Source organism: Hydra viridissima, unplaced genomic scaffold, assembly GCF_058129835.1.
Source record: "Hydra viridissima isolate aposymbiotic clone 2 unplaced genomic scaffold, HvirCarnegie_v1 scaffold_16, whole genome shotgun sequence".
Taxonomy (NCBI): domain Eukaryota; kingdom Metazoa; phylum Cnidaria; class Hydrozoa; order Anthoathecata; family Hydridae; genus Hydra; species Hydra viridissima.
Window position 1 is genome coordinate 2,375,001 of NW_028324315.1, and position 24,624 is coordinate 2,399,624.

The following is a 24,624-nucleotide window of genomic DNA, read 5'->3' on the forward strand; positions in this document are numbered from 1 at the left end:
TCTGTTACTAAATTTATAGTATTTTATTTTTAAAAAGGAAAATAGGGGTATGGATGTTATTTAAAGTTATACTAATGCTATTTCCATAAAATAGTTATTAGTACTTTGAAATTTCTGTGATGCTCTTAACTATATTTGTTCCTTTTTAGAAAATTTAGAAAAATAAATTAAAATTTTGTGCCAACACTGACTGGGTATGTCACATGTTATTGTAGGTAAAGGTTAAATTTTGTTATAATGATTACAGTTCTCATGAAAAAAAAATAAAGAAGGTAAAGAGTATTGTTTGTAAATATATATTTTGTATCTTTTTAAATTTTCTGGCGTCATTTTAAAATTTTTGTTTGCACACGTTTATTGTTTGCATATATGCTTTTTTGATATGTATGTGTATGTGGTAAAAAGTGCCTTATAGTTGTTTTATCAATGTGTTTTTATAACAATGTAAAGTTGTGTATGTGTTAATATGTGCTATATAATTATTTCAAAAATGTAATTAAATATGTATATAAGGTATATATCTAATCTTGCAAAAAATATTTAAAAACATTTATTGTGTCTATAGTTGGTAGATATGTTTATTTTATGTTGTTTCCGTGTTTTCAAAGTGCTGTGATTCGGTAAACGTGTAGAGCAAGATTTGTTAACTTTGCCAACCAAGTGACGTACTTTTAACAGAGGGTTACACGATAGTGTTCAGTGTCAAAACTAATACTGCTTTAGGTCTTGCTGTTTTCAAGCTTTTATTATTAAAAACTGTTCTAAAAATTCATAATAATGTATTGTTTTTTTGCGTTAAGTTATTACTTAAGTTTGCTAATATATGAATGTTATCTTAATTGAGTTTTATATTACATATTATATTAACATACATATAATATTAATACATATTACATTAACATACATATTATATTAACATACAATGTGTGCTTTTGTTTTGTGCTGTTGCTGTCATGTTTTTTGTTATCTTTTTAGTTAATTGACAATTCGCTTGTCTTCATGTTGGTGTCTATTGATAAATATGGTAAATAGATAATTTTCTCAAAAACACTGCTTTTAATTATTCACTAAAAGCCAATACAAATTGTTTTGCCAGATATACAATTTGTTTCATCTGAATTTAATTTTTTGTCTTTAGTGCTGTATACTACATTATTTTGCTATAAATATTTTAAAATCATGATGTTCCAGCATAAATGGCTATAAGTCGCTATAATTTCCCTTTACATAATGAAGTTGCAGTTGTATTTGTTCGTGAAGACGGTGCACTACCTGCTTCCAGGGAAGATGTTATTTTCCCAAGAGTTCATCCTCTTAAAACTATATCAAGTTTGTCTGCCAACTTAGATCCTCTGGTTTATCCTCTGTTTTTTTCGAGGGCTGATGCAGGTTGGCATAATCAATTGGTTCACAACCCTGAACGTGCTGCATTTGTTAGAAATCATGTAACATTATCTCAGTATTACAATTATAAACTTTCAGTTACACAATTTCTTTCTTCACTCTTATGACAAAAACCTGTTCCAGCAATATGCTGTTGTTCCGTATGTTAAAATTGAATGCCAGCGCCTTGCTTTCATCAGAAATAACCAAAACAAACAGAGAAGCGAGCAGTATGATGTTTTAGGCGATCATGTAAACAACCTTGGAAATGATCATAATGTTAGACCAGGGCGTGTTGTAGTTTTGCCATCAACTTATGTAGGAAGTCCTAGAGCTTTAAAAGAAAATTTTGAAGATGCTTTGGCTATAATTAAAAAAATATGGTTTACCAGATCTTTTTATTACTTTCACTTGCAACCCAAAACGGCGCGAGATAACTAAAAACTTATATCCAGGTCAGACAGCGCAAGAAAACTAAAAATTTATATCCAGTTCATGATAGACCTGACTTGGTTATTCGAGTATTTAAATTCAAATTAAATAACCTTCTTATTGACTTTCTAAGCACGGTGTATTAGAGAAAGTTGTAACACATGTTCAGGTTATTGAGTTTCAAAAGCGTGGTTTGCCACATGTTCATATTTTACTTCATTTTGCAAAGGATGATAAGCTTGAAACAGCACAAGATATCAATAACTTAATATCTGCAGAAAATCCAGATCCGATTGTTAATCGAGACCTTTATGACGTTGTTAAAACTTGCATGATTCACGGTCCATATGACATATTGAATCCAAATTCTCCCTGCATGAAAGATGGGGTGTGCAGCAAAAGCTATCCTAAAGAATTTAATGCTAACACAGTAGCAGTTCATAACGGTTATCCACGCTATAGACGTCGTGATAGTGGTTTGGTTATGAATATTAAAGGTAACAATGTTGATAACCACTGTGTGGTACCTTATAATCCATTGTTATCAAAGAAATATCAAGCTCACATTAATGTTGAAGCTTGCAAGTCTGTTAAGGCTGTTAAATATTTGTACAAAGACATAAACAAGGGTCACGACTGTGCCAATATTTTAATTAATGAACAAATTAATCTTGATGAAGTAAACACTTTTTTAGATTGTCGTTATGTTAGTGCGCCTCAAGCATTGTGGCAAAGTTTTGAATATCCAATAAGTCACATGTCACACACTATTATTCGCCTTAAAGTTCATCTACCTGAAAATCAGTTAGTGTATTTTAGAGAACGAGCAGAACAAATGGCTTTAGCAGGATGCGCATCACGTTGAGCTGCAGGATGCTCAACGTGATGCGGACCTTACGGCGTGGTTTAAATTGAATACTGAAGATGAAAGCTCTTTCATTGCTATCCGTATGCAGACAATCCTTATCACTTTATACTTGATGATAAACATTGTAAATTGAAGGTTAGACAAAAGGGTGGTAATAAGGTGATAGTAAGAATGTATAAAGGTAATCCAACTGAAGAATTGTTTTTTCTTAGACTGTTACTTTTGTAAGCAAAAGAAGCAACATCTTGGGAGAATGTGCGCACTGTTAATGGTATTGTTAATGGTATTATAATGGAAACATTTTGTAAAGCATGTGTTTTGAAAGGTTTGTTGCAAGATGACACTGAATGGCAGAATACTCTTTCTGAGGCGGTTTTAACACGTATGCCAAAGCAAATTAGACAGTTGTTTTCCATTATTTTGGCCTTTTGTGAACCTGACAATCCATTAAATCTCTGGAATACATACAAAGCTGTTATGACGGAAGATTTCATTCACCGCTCACTTCCACTTCTAATAGCTGAACAAGCTACTCTTCATCAAATTGAAAAAATTATTAATCAAAGTGGTAAAACGCTGGCTGATTACAATCTGCCTGTTATTGATGAGTTTTTAGGCTTAAATCTAGAAGATTTTGATGAAAATGTTCAATAATTTATTGACAAAGCCAATCGAAAGTTGGATGTGTAACAATGCTACTTAGAAATTTAGATCCCAAAGCTGGGTTATGCAATGGTACTCAAATGAAAGTTTGTGCTCTTCAAAATAATTATATTGATGCAGAGGTTTTGACAGGTGTTTCTGGTGGTAACCGGGTTTTTGTTCCTTGAGTTCAGTTGGCTCCATCAGGTTCTAATTTACATTTTGTTCTGAAAGGTTGTCAGTTTCCTAACAGATTGGCTTATTCAGTTTGGTTTGTTATTTTCGCTGGATTTTAGGATCAAGAGTGTATGTACTCTCTTGTTATGCGTTATTGTTGTGATGTTTTGTGTTGATATTCATTTTTAACAATACACACCTTCACGTTGGTGACTATTGCTAAAAATGAATAATAGGTAGTCTCATTATTGGAACTTGCTCCTTTTATTACTTACTAAAAGCCAAGACAACATTATGTTAAAAATGCAATGTCTTAATTTGAATTTTTTTTTTTTTGTTTTTTTTTTTTGTTTTAAGTGTTGTTAATCCTTTTGTACTGCGAAATAGACTTTACTTTCATTTTCGATTAATGTTTATATTAACTGCCATTTCAAAATAGGTTATTATAATTAGGTAAATCGATTTTCAGTTTTTGTTTGGTGTTTTTTGTTGTTTTTGTTGTTGTTGTTGTTGTTGTTGTAATTATGGTATCATAATTCCATTTCTTTTTTCTTTAAGATTTACGATTGACGCATTTATCCGATTTATAAAAAAAAAAAATTATTACATTTTATTGTAAATTTTTGTCAGTTAAATGATATAAATATATGCAATTAGTTTAATCCAAGTCCTCATGATCCAGTCAGTTGTCCAATACCAACATCACCTACAGAATACAGAGTCAATGATACGGAGTCGGTGAAAGCCTCGAATTTGGCCACATTGGGCCCAAATTTCGACGTTGAGTTCATTTTTTTTTTATCGAATGCTAATTTAGTGATTTTTGATATTTTCCTTTTTATGTGAATTGAATTCTCTCTTGTGAGGAAATGTAATAAGTATATGAATGACAAGTGTCTAGTGATAGTGACTGATTTACTGTGTATTAGATGTTTATAAACTGATGTAAATGAACGAATTGCTTGTTTAATTTAGTGTACTTAATTTGTAACTGTATGTTTATTAATGAGTTGTGTGTTTATTATGAGTTATACTATTCCTATATATTTGCTTTTTTTTTTTCAGTGAAAACAATGGCGTCTAGAGGCTGCATCAATTCACCAGACTTGTTTTGTTATGTGTGCGGCTATCTCACAGACAAAAGCCACCGATAGACATTTACACCATTTCTGAGAAAAGCCTATGAACTATACTTTGATTCAAAGGTTGACAGCGGCAAGTGATGGGCACCACAGTTCATTTGTTTGAAATGTGCATGCAACTTACGGGGTTGGATAAGAAAAGCTGAAAATAACAACCATCTGGCATTTGGAGTTCCTATGATATGGCGTGAGTCAAGCAACCACATCACTGACTGTTATTTCTGTTTGACAAATGTCACAGGTTTCTCATACAAGCCTCGTTCATCTGAGAAGTATCCAGATATTCCCTCGGTTTCAAAACCAAGTCCACATGATCCAGTCAGTTGTCCAATACCAACTTCACCTACAGAATACAGAGTTGATGATGCAACACAAGAAGATAGTTCGTCTTCCAGCAACATGGTAGACTCTGACTACAACCCTGATGATGATGAAATTCATTTGATTAATAATGATGATCTTTGCGACCTTGTACGGGACCTGGCACTAACAAAAGGTCAAGCTAAACTGCTAGGTTCACGTCTGAAAGAGTTTAATTTGCAATCGTGCAGTTCTTTGCAATGAGTGACAATATGTGCTACTGCACTGACATCCAAGGTCTTATGTCAAGCCTCGGTGTAGAACATAAGACTGAAGCATGGCGACTATTTATTGATTCCTCCAAGGCAAGTTTGAAGGCTGTATTATTACACAATGGAAACATGTATGCATCAATACCGGTTGGTTATTCTACTCATCTAAAAGAGACGTACGAAACCATGTCGCTACTTCTTAAAAAAATTTGCTATCGCGATTACAATTGGAATATGTGAGGTGATTTAAAAGTGTTCACTATTCTCATGGGAATGCAGACAGGGTACACCAAGTACTGCTACTTTATCTGCCAGTGGGACAGCAGAGATAGGAAGCACCACTACATAAATAAGAATTGGCCCATTAGAGATAAAATGGAGCCAGGTAGTAAAAACGTCCTTCGTGTGCCATTGGTTGAGCGTGAAAAAGTTCTTATGCCTCCACTTCATATAAGCTGGGGCTCATGAAAAACTTCGTGAAGGCACTAGACAAAAACTCAGATGCTTTTCGGTACCTATGCAACAAGTTTCCAGAGTTGAGTTATGCGAAAGTGAAAGAAGGTGTATTCATAGGTCCACAAATAAGGAAGATCATAGCAGACAGTCACTTCGAAGATTTACTAAGCAGAACTGAAAAAAAAGCATGGTTGGCATTTAAGTCTGTTGTAGCCAATTTCCTTGGAAATAATAAATCTCCTGACTATGTAAATATTGTGCAGAAGTGCATTAGTGCGTACAAGTTAATGGGTTGTAACTTGTCCCTCAAGATTCATCTCCTCGACTCACATCTTGACTTCTTTCCAGAAAACCTAGGTTCTGTTAATGATGAACATGGTGAACGTTTCCATCAGGACATCTCGGTAATGGAATCACGCTATCAAGGCCGATGGAGTGCAGCAATGTTAGCCGACTATTGCTGGATGCTTCAGCGCAACATGCCAAATTGTCAGCACAAACGCAAGTCTACAGCCAAGAAATTCAAACCAAACTAACTTTTAATTTAAGGAACTTTACGTTATACCTATGTATTTTACAAGTGTATTATATCTTAAACTATGTGTATTTATGTTAAGTAGTACTATATTCAGCGATATATGCTCTACTGTAACTTGCCTGCGAGTTGTTTGCTTTGACACAATATTAAACATATATAAATGGTCAATGCCAAATATCTCAACAACGGTGGGTGATAGAGACAAACGGTTTCTATATTTGTAATCAGCATGTCTTACTTGTTTTGAAGTAGGTGTTGGTTTCCAAGATATTTTCCGAAAGTTTTTTTTTGTTGATCAGTGTTACATTTACATTTTATTATTCTGCTAAAAGGTCTTCATCGTTCATCTTCACCATTAGGGCAAAAATGGGGAAGGGAGGTCCTTTAGTAGTGTCAAAATATTTAAGAAAGTTAAATTTCGAGTAACAATAGGAATTTTTAGTAAATGGTAGCAAACTACCGTTTATTAAAAACTACTGAAACTAAGAGGCAATATATAAAAATGGTCAGATTAGTGCCATATATAGTTATGGTCAAATGTTTAGTTATTTTTAATAAATTTATTTAGTTATGTGCATTAAACGTTTTAAAGACTATTTCCTTTTTTAAAGAAACATGTATCAAGGAGATACCAAAAAGTTAATAACTGATGTGTAATTTACGTTCGCTTTACATTTTTCTTATAATAAAAAGTTCTTGTTATAAAAAATATTACAAGAATTTAGCTTTACTTTTTCGTCATTTTAAAGCATGATGATGAGTTATTATTTTGAGTCAGTAACTAAAAACGCATTGTTTTGCAATTAGTAATGTCGAGGAAATTGTTTTTGCTATACACTGTCAGTTGAAAACAACTTAAATAACGTTAAATAATTGGTAAATTACTTTACCTCCGCATATTTATTATTTTAATTTCAGAAATGGTTCAGTTTTTCCAATTTAAAGGCGATCATCATTATAATGATTATCATCATCATATTCATCATTATCACGATCATCATCACCAAGATGATCAATATCAGGTTAAATATCATCATGTACTTCATCAAAATGATTCCTACAACACGTTAATCATCATCATGATCATTATTATCATCATGTTTATCATAATGATCATAATGATAATCATGATCATCATAATCATGATCAACAACATCATGATCATCATCATCATGATCTATTAATTAAACATTATCATCATGATCATTATCATCATGATCATTAGCATCATGATCATTATCATCATGATCATTATCATCATGATCATTATCATCATGATCATTATCATCATGATCATTATCATCATGATAATTATCATCATGATCATTATCATCATGATCATTATCATCATGATCATTATCATCATGATCATTATCATCATGATCATTATCATCATGATCGTTATCATCATGATCATGATCATGATCATGATCATCATGATCATGATCATGATTATGATCATGATCATGATCATGATTATGATCATGATCATGATCATGATCATCATGATCATGATCATAATCATGATTATCATGATCATCATGATCATCATCATGATTATCATGATTATCATGATAATATTCATGATCATCATCATGATCATCATCATGATCATCATCATCATCATCATCATCATCATAAATACTATTATCGTAATCATTGTTGTCATGATGAACATCATAATGATTATTATCATCATGAACATCATCGTTATCATGATCATCATTATTATTATGATCATTATCATGATCATCATTATTTTGATGATCATCAACATGATAATTATTATCATGAAAAATATGACAATCATCAACGTCATCATTAACATTACCATCTTTATAATCATGAATCTTATCATTATTATTTTCATCTATAGGATCATCATCATCATGATCAATTTTATCATGATGGTAATTATCGTCATTATCATCATCATAAAAATGTAATGTTGATCAAAAAAACATTTTTTTAAATCAACTCATCATCATCATCATCATAATCATCATCATCATAATCATCATCATCATCATCATCATCATCATCATCATCACGATCATCCTTATTATCATTATCATCAATTTCATCAACATCATTATCATCACCATCTATATCATTATTATCATCATATTCATCATTATCATCACTATTAAAATAGTTTAACTAAGAAACAAAAGGCATTAATTATATTTACCATTTTTTATCCTTGTTATTGTGAATTTCAAGTTTTTCTATTTTATCCCCCAATAAATGTTGAATCGTATTAGTTTTTAGTTTATAATTAACGTTATTATTAACGCCATTGTCGTAATATTTATGATGATCATGTTCATGATTATCATGATCATGATTATCATCATCATCAACATCATCGTCATGATAATAATCATCACCATCATTAGTACCATCATCATCATCATCATCATCATCATCATCATCATCATCATCATCATCATCATCATCATCATCATCATTAACAGCATCATCATTATCATCATTACGATCATTATCATCATCATCATCATCTTCATCAACAATAATAACAACAAAAAAACTTAAAACTTTGTAAAACATTAAAAATATATACCATCTCCATTATTTCCTTTTCCTTGATTATAACTTGTTACACCTTGATTTCCAACTAATTGGTAAAACATAAAGTAATATGAAAAGTTATAACTTACAGTTTCGTTATTGTCATCCTCATGAAAAATAAATTCTTTCGAATAATTGTTATTTTCGTAATTCCTTACATCTCCATCGATATAGTCAAAATAGTCGACGTTGTAGTCCTCGAAAATGCTATTATCATTTTCATCATTATCATCATCATCATCAACTACCCCATCTCCACCAACATCATCATCATCATCATCATCATCATCATCTTCATCATCTTAATCATCAACAAATTTAAATTCATCATATATCATCATCATCATAACCTTTATTATCGCTATCGTCATAAATTTATATTCATTCATATCATCATATAATTACCATGAACAATATCATCATTAACATCTTCATCCTCAGCATCATCATAATCATCATCATCATCATAGTCAACATAATCATCATAAACATTACCATCATCATCATCATAATCATCATCATCATAATCATCATCATCATAATCATCATCATCATAATCATCATCATCATCTTAATCATCATCATCATCACTATCATCATCCAAATCATTTTTATTATTATCATCATTATCATCAATAATCTGAACATCATCATCATAATCATCATCATCATCGTCATAACTATCATCATCATCATAATCATCATCAATTATACCAACGTGATAAATTATATAAAAAACATGTCAAACAACGAAAATATTTACCATGTCCGAAGTTTTCTGTTCCATGATTAATATTTATCACTCCTTGATTTTCCACTAAATGATAAAACATAGCGTTTTTATTATCATTGTTTTTCTTATTATCGTTATCTTCATCATCAAATAAATCTTTAGAATTATTTTCATCTACTTGATTTTTGATTAATCATCATTGTTAACATCAACTAATTTGACATAGTTGTCCTTGTCGATTCCAATATTATCCTCATCATCAACATCTCCATCATAATCATCAGCTTGATCTTCATCATCCTCATCATAGTGATCATCATCATTATCAATATCATCGTCATCATCCTCGTTTTCATCATCATCTTCGTCATCATATTCATCATAATCATCATCATCATAATATTCCTCATCATCATTAACAAAATAATCATCATCATCGTAAGCATCATCAATAACAACAACATGATAAGTTATCTAATAAAAATTATAGTTTCAAAAATAATTACCAATTCCATAATTTCCTCTTTCTGGATTGCTATTCACTCCACTTTGATTTGCCACTAAATGTTAAAACATGTTTTTATGTTCCTTATTATATTCATTATCGTCCTCTTAACTATCAATATATTCGTTGGAATCATTGCAATTATCATGATTCTCAATTTCACCATGCTTATAATCATTGAATTTAATTTTATCGTCCTCCTAGATGCCATTATTATCATCAATATAATCATCAAAACGATCAACATTGTCTACATCACCAGTTTCGCCATTATCTTGATGATCATTATCATAAACATCCCAGCTAACACAAAACGTTCAAGAGACGTTCGTAGAACGTTAGAAACGATCGGGCACGTTCTAAGAACGTTATAAGAACGTTTCAAACGTTCATCGAACGTTCTCGAACGTTTTGTGTAGCTGGGATTATTATCATAAAAATCAGTTTCTTATAACCAATTATCATAATCATAGTAAATATGATCATCATTAACACAATCATCATATTTATCATCATCATGATCATCACTATCATGATCATGATGATCATCATGACCATCATGATCATCATCATGATCATTACTATCATGATATTGATGATGATCATCACTATCATGATGATGATGATGATCATCACTATCATAATGATGATGATGATCATCGCTATCATGATGATCATGAGGTGCATCACTATCATGATGATCATGATAATCATCACTATCATGATGATCATGATGATCATCACTATCATGATAATCATGATGATCATCACTATCATGATGATCATCATGATCACCACTATCATGATGATCATCATGATCATCACTATCATGATGATCATCATGATCATCACTATAATGATGATCATCATGATCATCACTATGATGATGATTATTATGATGATGATCATGATGATGATGATTATTATTATGATGATGATGATGATGATGATGATGATGATGATGATGATGATAATGATGATGATGATGATGATAATGATGATGATCATGATGATGATGATCATGATGATGATGATCATGATGATGATGATCATCATAATGATCATCATCATGATGATGATCATCATGATGATGATCATCATGATTATCATGATCATCATCATCATGATCATCATTATCATGATCATCATCATCATGATCATCATCATCATGATCATCATCATCATGATCATCATCATCATGATCATCATCATCATGATCATCATCATCATGATCATCATCATCATGATCATCATCATCATGATCATCATCATCATAATCATCATCATTATCATCATCATCATCATCATAATCATCATCATCATCATCATCATCATCATCATAATCATCATCATCATCATAATCATCATCATCATAATCATCATCATCATTGTCATCATCAAAATTATCATCATGATCATCATGATTATTATGCTCATCAATATCATGATCATTGTCATCATGATCATCATCATTTTGATCATCATCATTTTGATCACTATCATCATCTTCAAGATCATCACCATCATGATCATAACTATCTTAATCATCATTATCATGTTCATAATTTCATCATAATCGTCATGATCATAATCATCATCATAATCATTTTTATAATCATCATCATCATTATCATCAACAATATAATCATTATGATTATTAAAATCATTATCATCATCATTATGATCATCATCTTTATCTTCATTATTGTCAAAATCATTATTGTCATCAACTTCATTATGATGACCATTTTATGATTGTCATGATCTTAATCATCATGATCATCAAATTTGTTATTGCCATCATTGCCATTATTATTGTCACCATGATTATCATCATCATCATCATCATCATCATCATCATCATCATCATCATCATAAACATCATTATCATTTATATCATGAACATCATCATTATAATCATCGTCATCATGAACATTATGATCTTTACAATTATGAATCTTATCATTTTGATCAACATCTACATGATCATCATCCTCATGATCAGTTTCATTATGATGGTCATTATCGTCATTATCATCATCATAAAAATAATAATCATAAAATCACTTTTTTATATAAATTCGTCATCATCATCTTCCATATCATAATTATCATCATCATCATCATCTTCATCATTATCATCATCATCATCATCATCATCATCACCTTAATTATTATCATCATCGTTTTCATATTCATTATTTTCATCAACATCATTATCATCACCATCTATATCATTATAATCATCATCTTCATCATTATCATCTCCATTAAAATAGTTTAACTTAGAAACAAAGGTCATCAAATATATTTACCATTTTCTTTCTCCTTGTTTTCGTGAATTCTTATTTTTTCTATTTTATCCTCCAATAAATGTTGAATCGTAATAGTTTTTATTTTATAATTAACGTTATTATTACCGTCATCGTCGTCATGTTCATGATAATCATATTCATGATTATCATGATCATTATCCTCTTCATCATCATCATCATCATCTTTATCATCATCATTATCTTCATCATTATCATCATCGTCATTATCATTATCTCTATCGTCATCATCACAAATATCGTCATTATCTTCTTAATTTTCATCATCCTTTTCAAAATCAACATCATAATAAAATAACTAAAATTCATGTTTTAAATATAGTTACCATTTGTAATTTTATTCGATATTTCCTTTGCTTTTTCATCTATATCTCTCAATACTAAATATAAAATATAATAATTTTATCATCATAACAGTCATTATCCTAAACGTCATCTCCGTTATCTTCTTTATCATCCTCATCATCATTATCATTATCATTCTCAGTCTCATTATCATCATCATCACCATCATTGTTATCATCAATATTATCATCATCATTATCATCATCATAATTATCATTATCACCACCACCGCAATCATCATAATCATCTTCATCAACTTTATCATCATCATCATCATCATCATCATCATCATCATCATCATCATTAGCATCATCATAATCATCGTCGTTGTCGAAATCATCATCCTCATCATACTAATTATTCTCATCATCCCATCATCATCATCATCATTATCATCATCATCATCACCATTATCGTCATCATTATCATCATTATTATCATCATCATTATCATCATCATTATCATCATCATTATCATCATCATTATCATCATCATTATCATCATCATTATCATCATCATTATCATCATCATTATCATCATCTTTATCATCATCATTACCATCATCATTATCATCATTAACATCAAGATAAATTTACCAAAAAAACTAGAAAAGTTTAAAATATTTTAACTATATTTTAGCTCTTCTATCACTTTATTTTTATTTCCTTCATTTTGCTTTTTTAAATAATACTAAATATACAGGTTTTATCATTGTAATTATCATTATCCTAATTGTCATCGTCAACGTCTTCATTATCATCATCATCAACAACATCATTATCATCATCATCATCGTCATCATCATCATCATCATCAACATCATCATCAACATCATCATAATCATGATCATGATCATCATGATTATCATGATCATTCATTGTTAACACCATCATCATGATCACCATCATCATCAGCATCATATCATCATTATCATCATATCACCATTATCATCATCATCATCATCATCATCATCATCATCATCATAATCATCATCGTCGTCATCATCTTGTCATCATCATTGCCATCTTCATCGTCGTCATCTTCGCCACCATCATCATCATCATCATTTTTAATATTATCATTATAAATTTACAAAAAGTCAGTGAAATTTCAAATATATGTACCATTTTCAAAGTTATTTTTAAGTATTTCCCTTTCTTCTTTAATCTTGTCTTCAATTATTTTCCCGTTTTCTTCAAGTTCGGTTTCAATTTTCTGCATTATATCAACTGAAAGGTTTTGCATAAATTTTGTAATCTTTTCTTCCGTCTCCATCAGGAGGCCTTTAAGTAGGTTTATGTCTTCTTTTAAAACTTCAATACTATTTTTAACACACCCTGAATATTTTTCGCAAAATTTCAAGAAAGTATTTTTATTGTCAAGATTAAATTGCCAGGTATAGTCATGTGTTACATCTTCGTTGTAACAATAAATTATACAACTGTCACAAAAATTTGTTTCATTATTGCAAAGCGTTTCTACCTCTACGCAATTAAACTTTCTTCTGTAACCATACTTCCATTCAGATTTCTTCCATTTACCGAATTTATACATAGGCTGTTTTATTACTCTTTGATAACTTTTGCCTAAGTTGTTTTGTAACTCATTGAAAATTGGGGCATTAGCCAACACATCATCTATCTTTAGTTTCTTTTCTTTCTTAAAACAAAAATTCGCTTTCACGCCATCGCCCTCAAATAATGTTGCTTTCAAGCCCTTTCCCTTTGCTAAAATTAGTGTTTTTAAAAGTTCTTTGTAACAATCATTAGTATTTAGGTCTTCTTCATTCTTTGGGCTATATTCCAATACACGATCTGCTGCATTCTTCGCTATTTTCGTCACATCACTTCTATTTTCTGCTTTAAACAGATACTCCTCATAACTATACAAAATGTCAACGGCACAATTAACAAGTGCTTCTCTCCAATTTTTATAAAAGAGCTCAAGTTTATGTAAAAGTTTTCGATGGTCGTATAAATGAAGTGGTTGATCTGCGATTTCTTTAAATGCAATGCTTAATAACGTTATAATTGGTGAATAAAATGGAAAAAATTGTCCAAGTGCTTTTGTTACATTAGCCACTGGTCCAAAAACTTTTTTTGGCTTGTTTTTTTCAAACTCCTCCTTTTGTTCCTTCAATTTTCCTTCAACGGTTTCAATGAAAGTTTTTACAAAGTGTATTGAACGGTTGTGCCATTTGAAAAGCTTTTCAACCTCTTCATCAGAACTTTTGATTTCAATTTCTTTAGTATACTCATACAAAAGAAGTTTTAGTATGTATTTGAATTTATCTTCTTCATCATTTCTTTTACTTTCTTTGTATTTGTTGATGTAGTTAGAAACAGCACGAATTGCGTCAAGCTGTTTAGTTTCAGGCAGCTCAGAGATAATTTTTGGGACTTCATCTTTTTTCCATGTTTTAATAGTTTCTTCATTAATTTCGCCATTGAAGTTTGACATGGTCGCTGCTTTGATGGAGATTTTTACATACCACAACAAATGTTTGAAGATTTTTTATCTTTGTTAAAAAAATTTACTTTATGAAAGTGTGCCCATAATTTTAAAATATTTGATACTAAGTAACTCAGAACATGTGTGAAACAATTAATACGTTTTTTAATGATTTCAAACCATGTATAGAAAAAACTTTTGTGTTTTACTCGCTGACACAAATCATGGACGTATGAGAGATGACGTGCAACTCATTGTTTTGCATCATATAGGCCGCGGAAATCAGCAAGCCATGCGAGTTTCCGAGAAACTCTAACTTTTCACCCGTCAACAAAAAATCTATTAAAATGGCTGCCGACAGTTTTAAAATAGAAACTCTGGTCATATGGTATTACTTTAAACTTTAAAAGCATTTATTAAATAAGACTTTTCAGGATAAAGTAACTACATTTCGTACATATGTAAAGTAGTTACATTAGACAAGTAGTTAGTTACATTAGACAGTAGACAAATTACGAAACAAATTACACCATTATAAAGGAAATCACTTGTCGGCACGAACAGATTTTATCATTTTTTCAAGACGAACATTTGTAAGTTTTGGGAGCTTTTTTCGGGTAAACAAAGTCTGTCAATGATAAAATAGACCTGTAAGGATAACTTTAAAATGAATAAAAAAAAAGGATAGCAAAATATTAAAAAGCTTAATTAAAATTTTTGTCAAGATCTGATTTTATTCAATTTCTTGGTTCTTCATTCACCAGCCTTAAATTTGTCTATTCTTTTAGAACTATTTCCGATATGATGCCAATTTTTGTCACGACTACTCTATAAGCTCAATAATATTTATTCCACTATGCATTGTTTTTTACTAGGTGTACTTTCTAATGGGCTTTTTTATAATTCCTTTGATAATGCGAAAACTGTTAAAAAGTTATCCAAATTTATAATTACCTTGCAAAATACTTTCAGATTTGCCATGCTTTTCATACTTTATATATTTCATTTGTCATAAAAAGCACATAATAACCCATTTGTTTCTGTCAAATGAAATTTAGTTTATATATAGCTGGTAAATCATATAAGGTTGGTATTAAAAACTTATTTATTCTTGCGGCTTGCCATAAATTGGCTTTAGCTGAATTCTTTAAAACTGTGAAAAATTTTTTTTTCGTTATTGTATTTATATTCATTTTATGTATCAGTTATTTATCCTTAACTGTATATGCTTCTGTTGTTTTATATATAGATACATATATATATATATATATATATATATATATATATATATATATATATATATATATATATATATATATATATATATATATATATATATAATGATATTGGAATCAATTGATTTTAAAGTATGGACTATAGTGTCTGATGGAGCAAGCCCAAATAGAAAATTCTTTAATATTCATATACTGGAAGACTACAGCAATATAGTAGATGGAGTTGTTCACTAAACATAGAACAATTGTGCTCCATGGAGCTATAAAACTAGTTGATATTTTGTATTGTTTATTACATCTCAAGTTATACTTGTACTAAAGTATTCAAGCAAATGATCACGATTTCTTTTCATCATCCGCGTTATTTCTTAAAATCTTAAGCAAATGATCTCAATTTCTTTTCATCATTCGCGTTATTTCTTAAAATACTAAGAAATAACGCGGATGATGAAAAGAAATTGAGATCATTTACTTGACTACTTTAGTTTAGCTATATAAAATTAAGCTAAAAATTTGGTTCCATCGTCTAGCTATATAAAACTAAGCTAAAAACTTGGTTCCATTGCTGTCATCATTAATAAATAAAAGAAAGTTGATGTAACTGGTTAGACGAAACCAAAAAATTTTTTATGATGCTTATGGGGTAGAGCAGAAAAGTTTTCTCTATACATAAGTAACCTCTGTTCAAAATTTCAATACCCTAGAATAAGAACTCTGGCAAGGGAATTGAAATTTCAAAAATTTAGTAAAATTGCCATATTATAAATTGTTTTTGAAATACTTTTTAGGCGTCACAGCACTTTGCTAAAGTTGCACTTACGTATGGTTAATTACTGTGCAAAATTTGATGCCCAACGTAGAATATGTTCTGTTCTGGCAAAGAGCCTAAGATTTAAAATCATAGATACTCTGTTTTTTCATCATACTAGTTTTTTAAGGTTAACAATTTTAACGTAATTTCACAATCAAATATAGTTGGAATAAGTGCAGCTGTTTCTATTCTTTTTTCGATTTCTTTTGTTCTAATATTTTTAATCTCTTGAAACAGTAACTTTTTAACTTATACGCGAGTATATGCAGTAAGTTAACATCATTAAATTAAAGTTTGTTTAAAAACTAATTTGTATTTTTTATGATCCGTACACAAGTTGCTATCTTGACTTGAAATTTTCTTGTCTTAAACGCAAGCATATACGGTATTAACTATTGTTGAAGCAGATTATTTTCTAGATTATCATAACTAATTACTTAAGCAATAACTATTTACAACTAATAAATTATTATAAGTTATTGTTTCAAATCGTGAGTAAGAAAGAAAAAACAGCATTAAGAAATAAAAGATTGCAAAACCTTCAAAATTTTTTCAATGCGAAGAGCATTACAATGTCTAATACTCGGATCACTGACATATTTTTCCAGGAAGCTTCATACAAAGAAGATGTTATTAAATGTTTAATTTTCAAAAGGTGGCGTCTTGGATCTGAAACAACAGGTAATAAGGAACCCACATTTTCTTCCATATCACATTTCAGTTGTGAAAAGCTGCAAATGCTGTATTCTGATGCTTCCATTCCGACAGTTTCAAAAAAAGTGTTATTGATAAGATTCATGCATATAAAAAAGTTATATCGATATCAAGTTGGTTTATAAAAGAATATAGAAAAGCATGGCAACAAATGCACGAGTAGAGAAATTTAAAGACGAATCACGCTTTCTTTTTTATATTGCAGCTTGTAAGTGCTCTACATTTATAGACTGCAATTGCTCAAAGGAATGTAAGGTCCCCTTTAGGGATGAATTGGGTAGCTCGATTAGCAACAAAGCAAATAATTTGGCCTGATGGTGACTCATCTGGCTCAGAATAGAAAAAATTGATGCCAGGCGAATCTGAGATTAGCAAAGTCAAATCCATCATTAGAATTTTGAAGCTATTGAAAGCTTTTTCAATCTCTGTTTCTGCCATCAAGACAGTGACCATTCGCAAGGTTGTACCCATGCTGGTTGTAATAAAGTTAAGACTTGAGACAATAAAAAAATTTATTAAAAGTCCCTGAAATGAGAAACTACTTTTTGATTGAGATTGATAGAAGATTCACACATTGTGCAAGTGTACTGATGGACTATACTGTGGCCCACTTCTTGGATTCCCAAGCAAAATGAGCAGAAAGACAAGGCCATTTTGACCTTGCGAGGAGCACCCTTATGAACGCACTGAAGGACCTTGGTGACAGAGACCCCACACTGCAACCCACACCACATGAAACCTCATCCCAAAATATAGAGGACGCGGACTATTTAGATGCCGACAGTTTCATAGCCACTTTGTTGGACAATCATCACACACAGAGGTACGGAGCAACATATACAAAAAAAGGTGGGAAGTCAGCTGCAAAAGGAAACGTAAAACGTAGGAAGACAACTACCTTTATGATGCATCAGCCAAAAAAGCAGTGAACATTTTGGACATTTGGAGGGTAAATGCAGGCAAATACCTATGCTTGCAAGGCTTGCAAGGCAGAATCTGGTTTTCCCAGCTTCATCTGCTACTTATGAAAAAGTGCTTTCATCATTGAAGTGGATCAATAAAAGTAATTATTTCCAGCAAGTTAGTTTTAACGCTTCACAGGTCATTCTTTCCAATAAATTTCACACTTGCATATTCCCATTTTTTTGAATTTTGAAGGAGATCTTCCATCGATTTAACGCCTCGTTCAGCAACAATGTTTGTTCTTGGAATATTAGCTACACTATCTTCTTTGCTCCAGTGTTTCATAAAGCACTTTAAAGCAGCTGTACACTTAATTTAAGTCAATGCATCAAGCATATAGTCATATGATTGCTGCACTTTCAAATTCACACCTCTATGCTGGTATAAGAAAATAGGCAAGAAGAACATATGATGCTCTAGAGTTCCATCTAGCACTGTGCAATGGAGGAAGCTTGTGCCACTTAATTTTTGGTAATTTTTTATGATTATTGAAGTAACTAAAAGCTTCACATAACTCATAAAGGAATTTGAAGTCATCTCGCCATCCCAAGTTTATGTAATGATTAAGCTCAGCTTCATATATATAATTTTTTTTGAAGATTTTCATAATTTTTGGTTAAGTCCTTCACAAATTTGTAATTAAAACCAGGGCTTGTTGATTTACAATTTACAAAATGATCCAAAACGTGTTTTAAAAGGATATCCAGTATATAATGCTGATATCCTAAATATTGTGGTTAAATAAAGCTTCTGGTTTCAATTGCATTTTGTATTTTTACAACTATACCATTTAATCTTCCTGTGTTTACTGCTGTTGTGTCACATAATCATTGAAATACTTTTCCATGCATCAAAATCATTTAGGAATTTTTTAAAGGAAAACTAACTTAGGAATTGTTAAGTGGAAAATTCAATATCATTGAATTTTCCACTTAACAATTCCTAAGTTAGTTTTCCTTTTCTCATTTTGAAGTTTCACAACTTGGTATTCAGTCTTGTTTATTTTCTTCCCATCAAAATGTAGGCAGAATTGTTCTTCTTGTACCATTTTAGCAACAATTTTCTTCATGCTTTCCCCTTGCCTTATAGTTGATCTCCATATTCCTGTTTGACTTAGAGTTTCTATTTCAATACCTTTTTCGAATAACCCTTTACAGGTTCTAGCTGATTTATTTGTACTTAAAGATTCAGCTATCACAAGATTAGATGCTAACTTTGTTCTATTATATACTCTCTTTCTTGATTTTTTTTAATTCCACTGGTTCATAATTGTCTTGTGAATCTAAATCTGAACTACTTTCTTCTGATGCAGTTGAACTGTTAACTGAACAATTATTTGCTTTGCTTGTAGAAGTTGTATCTTTTGCATTACAAACTCTGACTTTTGAAGGATGTAATGACACTTGTGTGTATGTACTGTGACCAACTTCTTCTGAACTTAATAATTGTATGTTATAAAATTTTTATCTTCCAGACTAAGCCATATGCCCATAATATTGGTGATATCAAAAAGATCTACAAAAACAGAGCATCCTTCCTTTTTGCCAGGCTTTTTAAGATACTTGTCATGTTTTTCTATAACCTTTTCAATTTTTCTTCCAACTTATTTTTTAGAAATACTTGGAAAGTTGAGTTTGTTCCATAATTTACTTATTTCGACAGCAATTAACATTACTCTTTCTGTTCTGCTTTTTTCAATTGATGCCAGGTAGTTGTGACGTCCAATAATAAAAGTTTTTTTTAACATTCTAATAAATGAATCCAATGGTTTTTCAATAAAGGGTACACCAATTCTGTGTTATACGTTTTTCAAACGTAATTAAATTTTTTGTCCATACTCTTGAATATTTTTCAACAACAGTTTTGCTATATTTATTTGACATATTAGAAAAATCTAAAATGCATGGCTAATGTGTTAGTAATGTTCTATGTTTTAATGTTATTTTAATAAAAATACTTTTCTTTAAAAATTTATTGTATAAATATAAAATTAATTAAAAAAGATATTGAAATGGGTAAAGACAAAAGAAATGAGTAAAACATAAAATACATTAGTATTAACTATTTTCTGTTTTTGTGTAATATTTCAGTTCAGACCAACTTGTTACACAAGCACATAAAATAGATTTTACTTAGTTGTGTTTTATGCTTTATGGCGAATTTAAAAATCAAATTCTTACATAATAGTCATAAAAACAACAATACTTTTATAGCATAACTTATTTGTGGGTGGGGGACCTTTTTTAACTGTATTCAATATTACTATGAAATTTTAATATTAACTAACAATTTCTCAGGTTTTAAAACTATGGCAAATTAAAACTGAGACAAAAGTTAAAAAAATCATAATTTTGTTAATGCTAAAATTTGAAGTCCTTCAGTGCAAATATTCATATTTCAGTTATATTTCACCATTTGCAACTTAATGCAATAAATGGAGTTGAATTGTTTCGGGATTTTTCTCTTCTTCGGGAATATCTACGGGTGTTTTACGGGTATTTAGTATCGGGTATTTAAAAATATTCCGGTATAACCCAATTTTTCTCAAAAATGTTTTTTTTTATATATTTAGATTAATTACCCGATATAGTTAAATTCGGATAATACGCAAAATAAATACCCGGATCCGAGTTCGTGTCTCCGGTCCCAATAATATTGAGGATATTGTTAAAATAGACAAATAATGACAAAAGATGCGTGTATTTTGGCTTTTGAGGCTGTTTAGACTTATTTGACTCTTTTTGTTTAATAACAGTAACCAACGTTTTTCTTACGACATTGGCGACTATAATTAATCAAAAAAAAATTGTTTCGTCATTCGTATGAATATGAACTCTAGTGCAAAAAAATTTATACAAGAATTATTAGGAAAGATAAGATAATTAATTAAAAGTTTGTTGATATTTAAAAAGCATGATGTAAAATTGTAAATTACCTCTCGAAAACGAAAAAGCTCTCAACCAGTTGAAAACCGTTGCAAATAAAACGTGTTTTATTATATTTACTTTCTAAAAGTCAACAGCTTAACTCTCTACCAGAGAGATTAAATTCTCCAAAGCAAAAGAGCAAAACAATACAAAGGAGAGAATGACGCGTCGTTTTGTAGTAATGTATTGAACGCATGCGCACTCAGATCGCATGGGCGAAAAACAAGCATGCGCAAATGAAGCTTGCTATTAATACTTTAAAAACGATTCCAATACAAACGGAACTACAAATAAAGACAATTTACTGAAAAGTTCCACTCTGTTTTAAAAACGAGACTAGAGGTTACTTTATCGATTACTTTTTTTTAACGACTTTAAAATAATAATCATTAAACAATGCTTGTTTTCATGTTCAAAATGAAACCTAAATATACTTTTTCTAAAGTTTTCACAACTTTTAAATGGTACTTAAAAGTATTTCAATTGAACTTATGTTGAGTTTATGATGTTACTTTGTAAAGTTGTGTTGTGTTTTGTTATATTTTTTAGCAAAAAAAGGGCTGCAAAAAGGTTTCTTTAAAGTGAGATCAGGGCAAGAAGAATCGAATCCCTTCTCTGTTGTGCTTAATATGTGTTATGAATAAAAACATAGTTTAAAATTTATATTGTTTAAAACATTAAAATCTCAAAGAAAAATGAAAGTCCCTGAGAAAAGTGATAATCTGAAATGAAAATCAATTGTCCATAAATCTTCTAACAGTACTTCTTTTTGTTCTTGGAAAGGGCACTTTAAAACCTGTTCAATGAGGCTGTAACAGTTTCCAGTTGGCTGGGTTTTTCTAGTTGATCTTATTCCTCGACAATCTATACCTAAACCTGTTGCTAAATCTAAAACAAACAAAAAGCCTAAGTTGTCAACGATTGTTCTGGAGAAAAGCTCGATATTTGGAATACCGAGCTTTTCTCCGGAACAATCGTTGATAACTTAGGTTTTTTGTTTGTTTTAGATTTATAAAATACCTAAAAAACTGCATTGGAAATTATTTACTTACCTTTACTTATGCTAATTCAGTTTATTTGAGCTTAATTTGTATCTGTAATAAAGCTTAAATTAAATATAAATTAACCTTTAAAAGCATTCATTTAAGCGATGTTAAGGCAGTTTCTGCATGGATGGGAAAGCCTAAGCAGTTCTGAGTGATAAAACAGAACATCTATCCAATTCTTTCCAAGACTGCTTTTGCTATCCTAAGCATTCCTGGATGTTCAGCATCCTCAGAGCGCTTGTTCAGCGCTGCCAGCCTGATAGTCACGAAGAGAAGAAACCGTATGGATCCTCTGAAAGCTGAAAAACTGCTCTACATTAAGAGCAACTACTCTCAGTTTGAGAGAAAAATATTACTCAAATTCTGCTCAGAAACCAAAAACTCTTCATCAATTCCAAATGAGGACCCGAATAATGACATCGAGGAAGCTCCTGTTGACGCAACTAACATTATGTACATGTATGACATTGGAGAAGACAAAGAATTTGTCAAAAGTGATTTTTTAAAACTTGGATCAGAATTCTTCCGATTTATTTCTTGCTAAGAAACTCTTGAAAACAGTCTCCGAACCAGTACATCTCCAAACTTTAAATATTTATTTGTTATCAGTGTTAGGTAAAAATTCTAAGGTGATATTGGTTTACTTGCCAGTATTTTGTTTCAATTATGATTAAGGCAACTAGTGTGTTTAGAAAGTTTACTTTTGGTACCAAAACTGCACATTGTGAGGGTGGCGTTTTTTTTTAATGAACTCTATTATAACTTTGATTTATTGTTTGTTATTGATTAGTTAATGAAGGTAAAGGGAAGGGGTAGGTTTGGGTTTAGGGTTATGTGGATTAGGTATGTGGAGGTTGGGAACAATGTTGATAGTCTGGGGAATACTTGGTTAGGGGCAAGGCTTGGGGATAGTTTGGTTAGGAATAGGCAAGGTTTAATCTAAAACGGCTAAACTTATATTCGCCGTCCTCAGTATATTCTATAATGTAATAAAACTCAACAAATGCTCTATTGTGTAATGGTTAGCACTCTTATACTTTTTAACTTTTATATAATACAAATGTTATTTTCTTACGCTTCTTGCAGTGTTCAATATTGTTTATATCAGTTACTCCTCTTTCTTTTATACCTTCCTTTATTACAAATATCTCTCCTTTAATTAAATCTATTGGTTATACTGGTAGATTCTTCTTTTTTGAGCTTTTATAGATTTTTTGCTTGTTTTCCAGTTGCGATATCTTTTCGTTTATTTATATGGCAGGTTGGTGAGTCTTCGTGTTTAAGTCTTTCCTCAGTTGTTTTTAACTTTTCTACTTTCCGTTTTATCGTTTACTTACGTGATAGATCGGTGAATCATCGTGTGTAAGTCTTTTCCGATCGTTGTTTTTAACTTTTCTTATTATCGCTTTATCATTTACGAGTCTCCGTGTTAGCTTTTTTTCCCAGTTGTATTTATTTTTTCTTACACTTTATCGTTTATTTATGTGATGAGTTGGTGAATCATCTTGTGTATGTTTTTTATCGATCGTCGTTTTATTTTAGATCTCCCTCCTCACAATATATTTACACATCGTTTAACCTCTTTCCTTTTCTCATGTTGGTTAGTTAACTGTGGACTTAAATTAAATACTTCATTAACTATCTCCCTGCTTAAATAAGTTTAATTTAGCACATTTTTTAAATTTTACAAACATTTCAAAGAATCTTCCAAAGATGCTAAAACTACCGTAAGCAATAACTGGTAGGAAAAATTTAGAGA

At 30.6% G+C, this 24,624-nt stretch overlaps 1 protein-coding gene across 2 annotated transcripts in view; it reads right to left on the reverse strand.

Moving 5' to 3' along the window:
* Positions 1–24,624, reverse strand: part of LOC149877309 (uncharacterized) — a 318,348-nt gene that overhangs the window by 79,111 nt on the left and 214,613 nt on the right. The window contains exons 1-6 of one of the 2 annotated variants that reach the window (XM_090073816.1): positions 21,828–21,925; positions 13,843–15,236; positions 12,700–12,753; positions 10,042–10,095; positions 9,566–9,619; positions 8,795–8,848 (exon numbers count right to left, since the gene is read on the reverse strand). In XM_090073816.1, the coding sequence (XP_089929942.1) occupies positions 8,795–8,848; positions 9,566–9,619; positions 10,042–10,095; positions 12,700–12,753; positions 13,843–15,178 (1,552 nt within the window). In that variant the 5' untranslated portion in view covers positions 15,179–15,236; positions 21,828–21,925. Of the gene's footprint in view, positions 1–8,794; positions 8,849–9,565; positions 9,620–10,041; positions 10,096–12,699; positions 12,754–13,842; positions 15,237–21,827; positions 21,926–24,624 lie in introns of those variants that run through there. The other variant, XM_090073817.1, reaches the window with a different exon arrangement.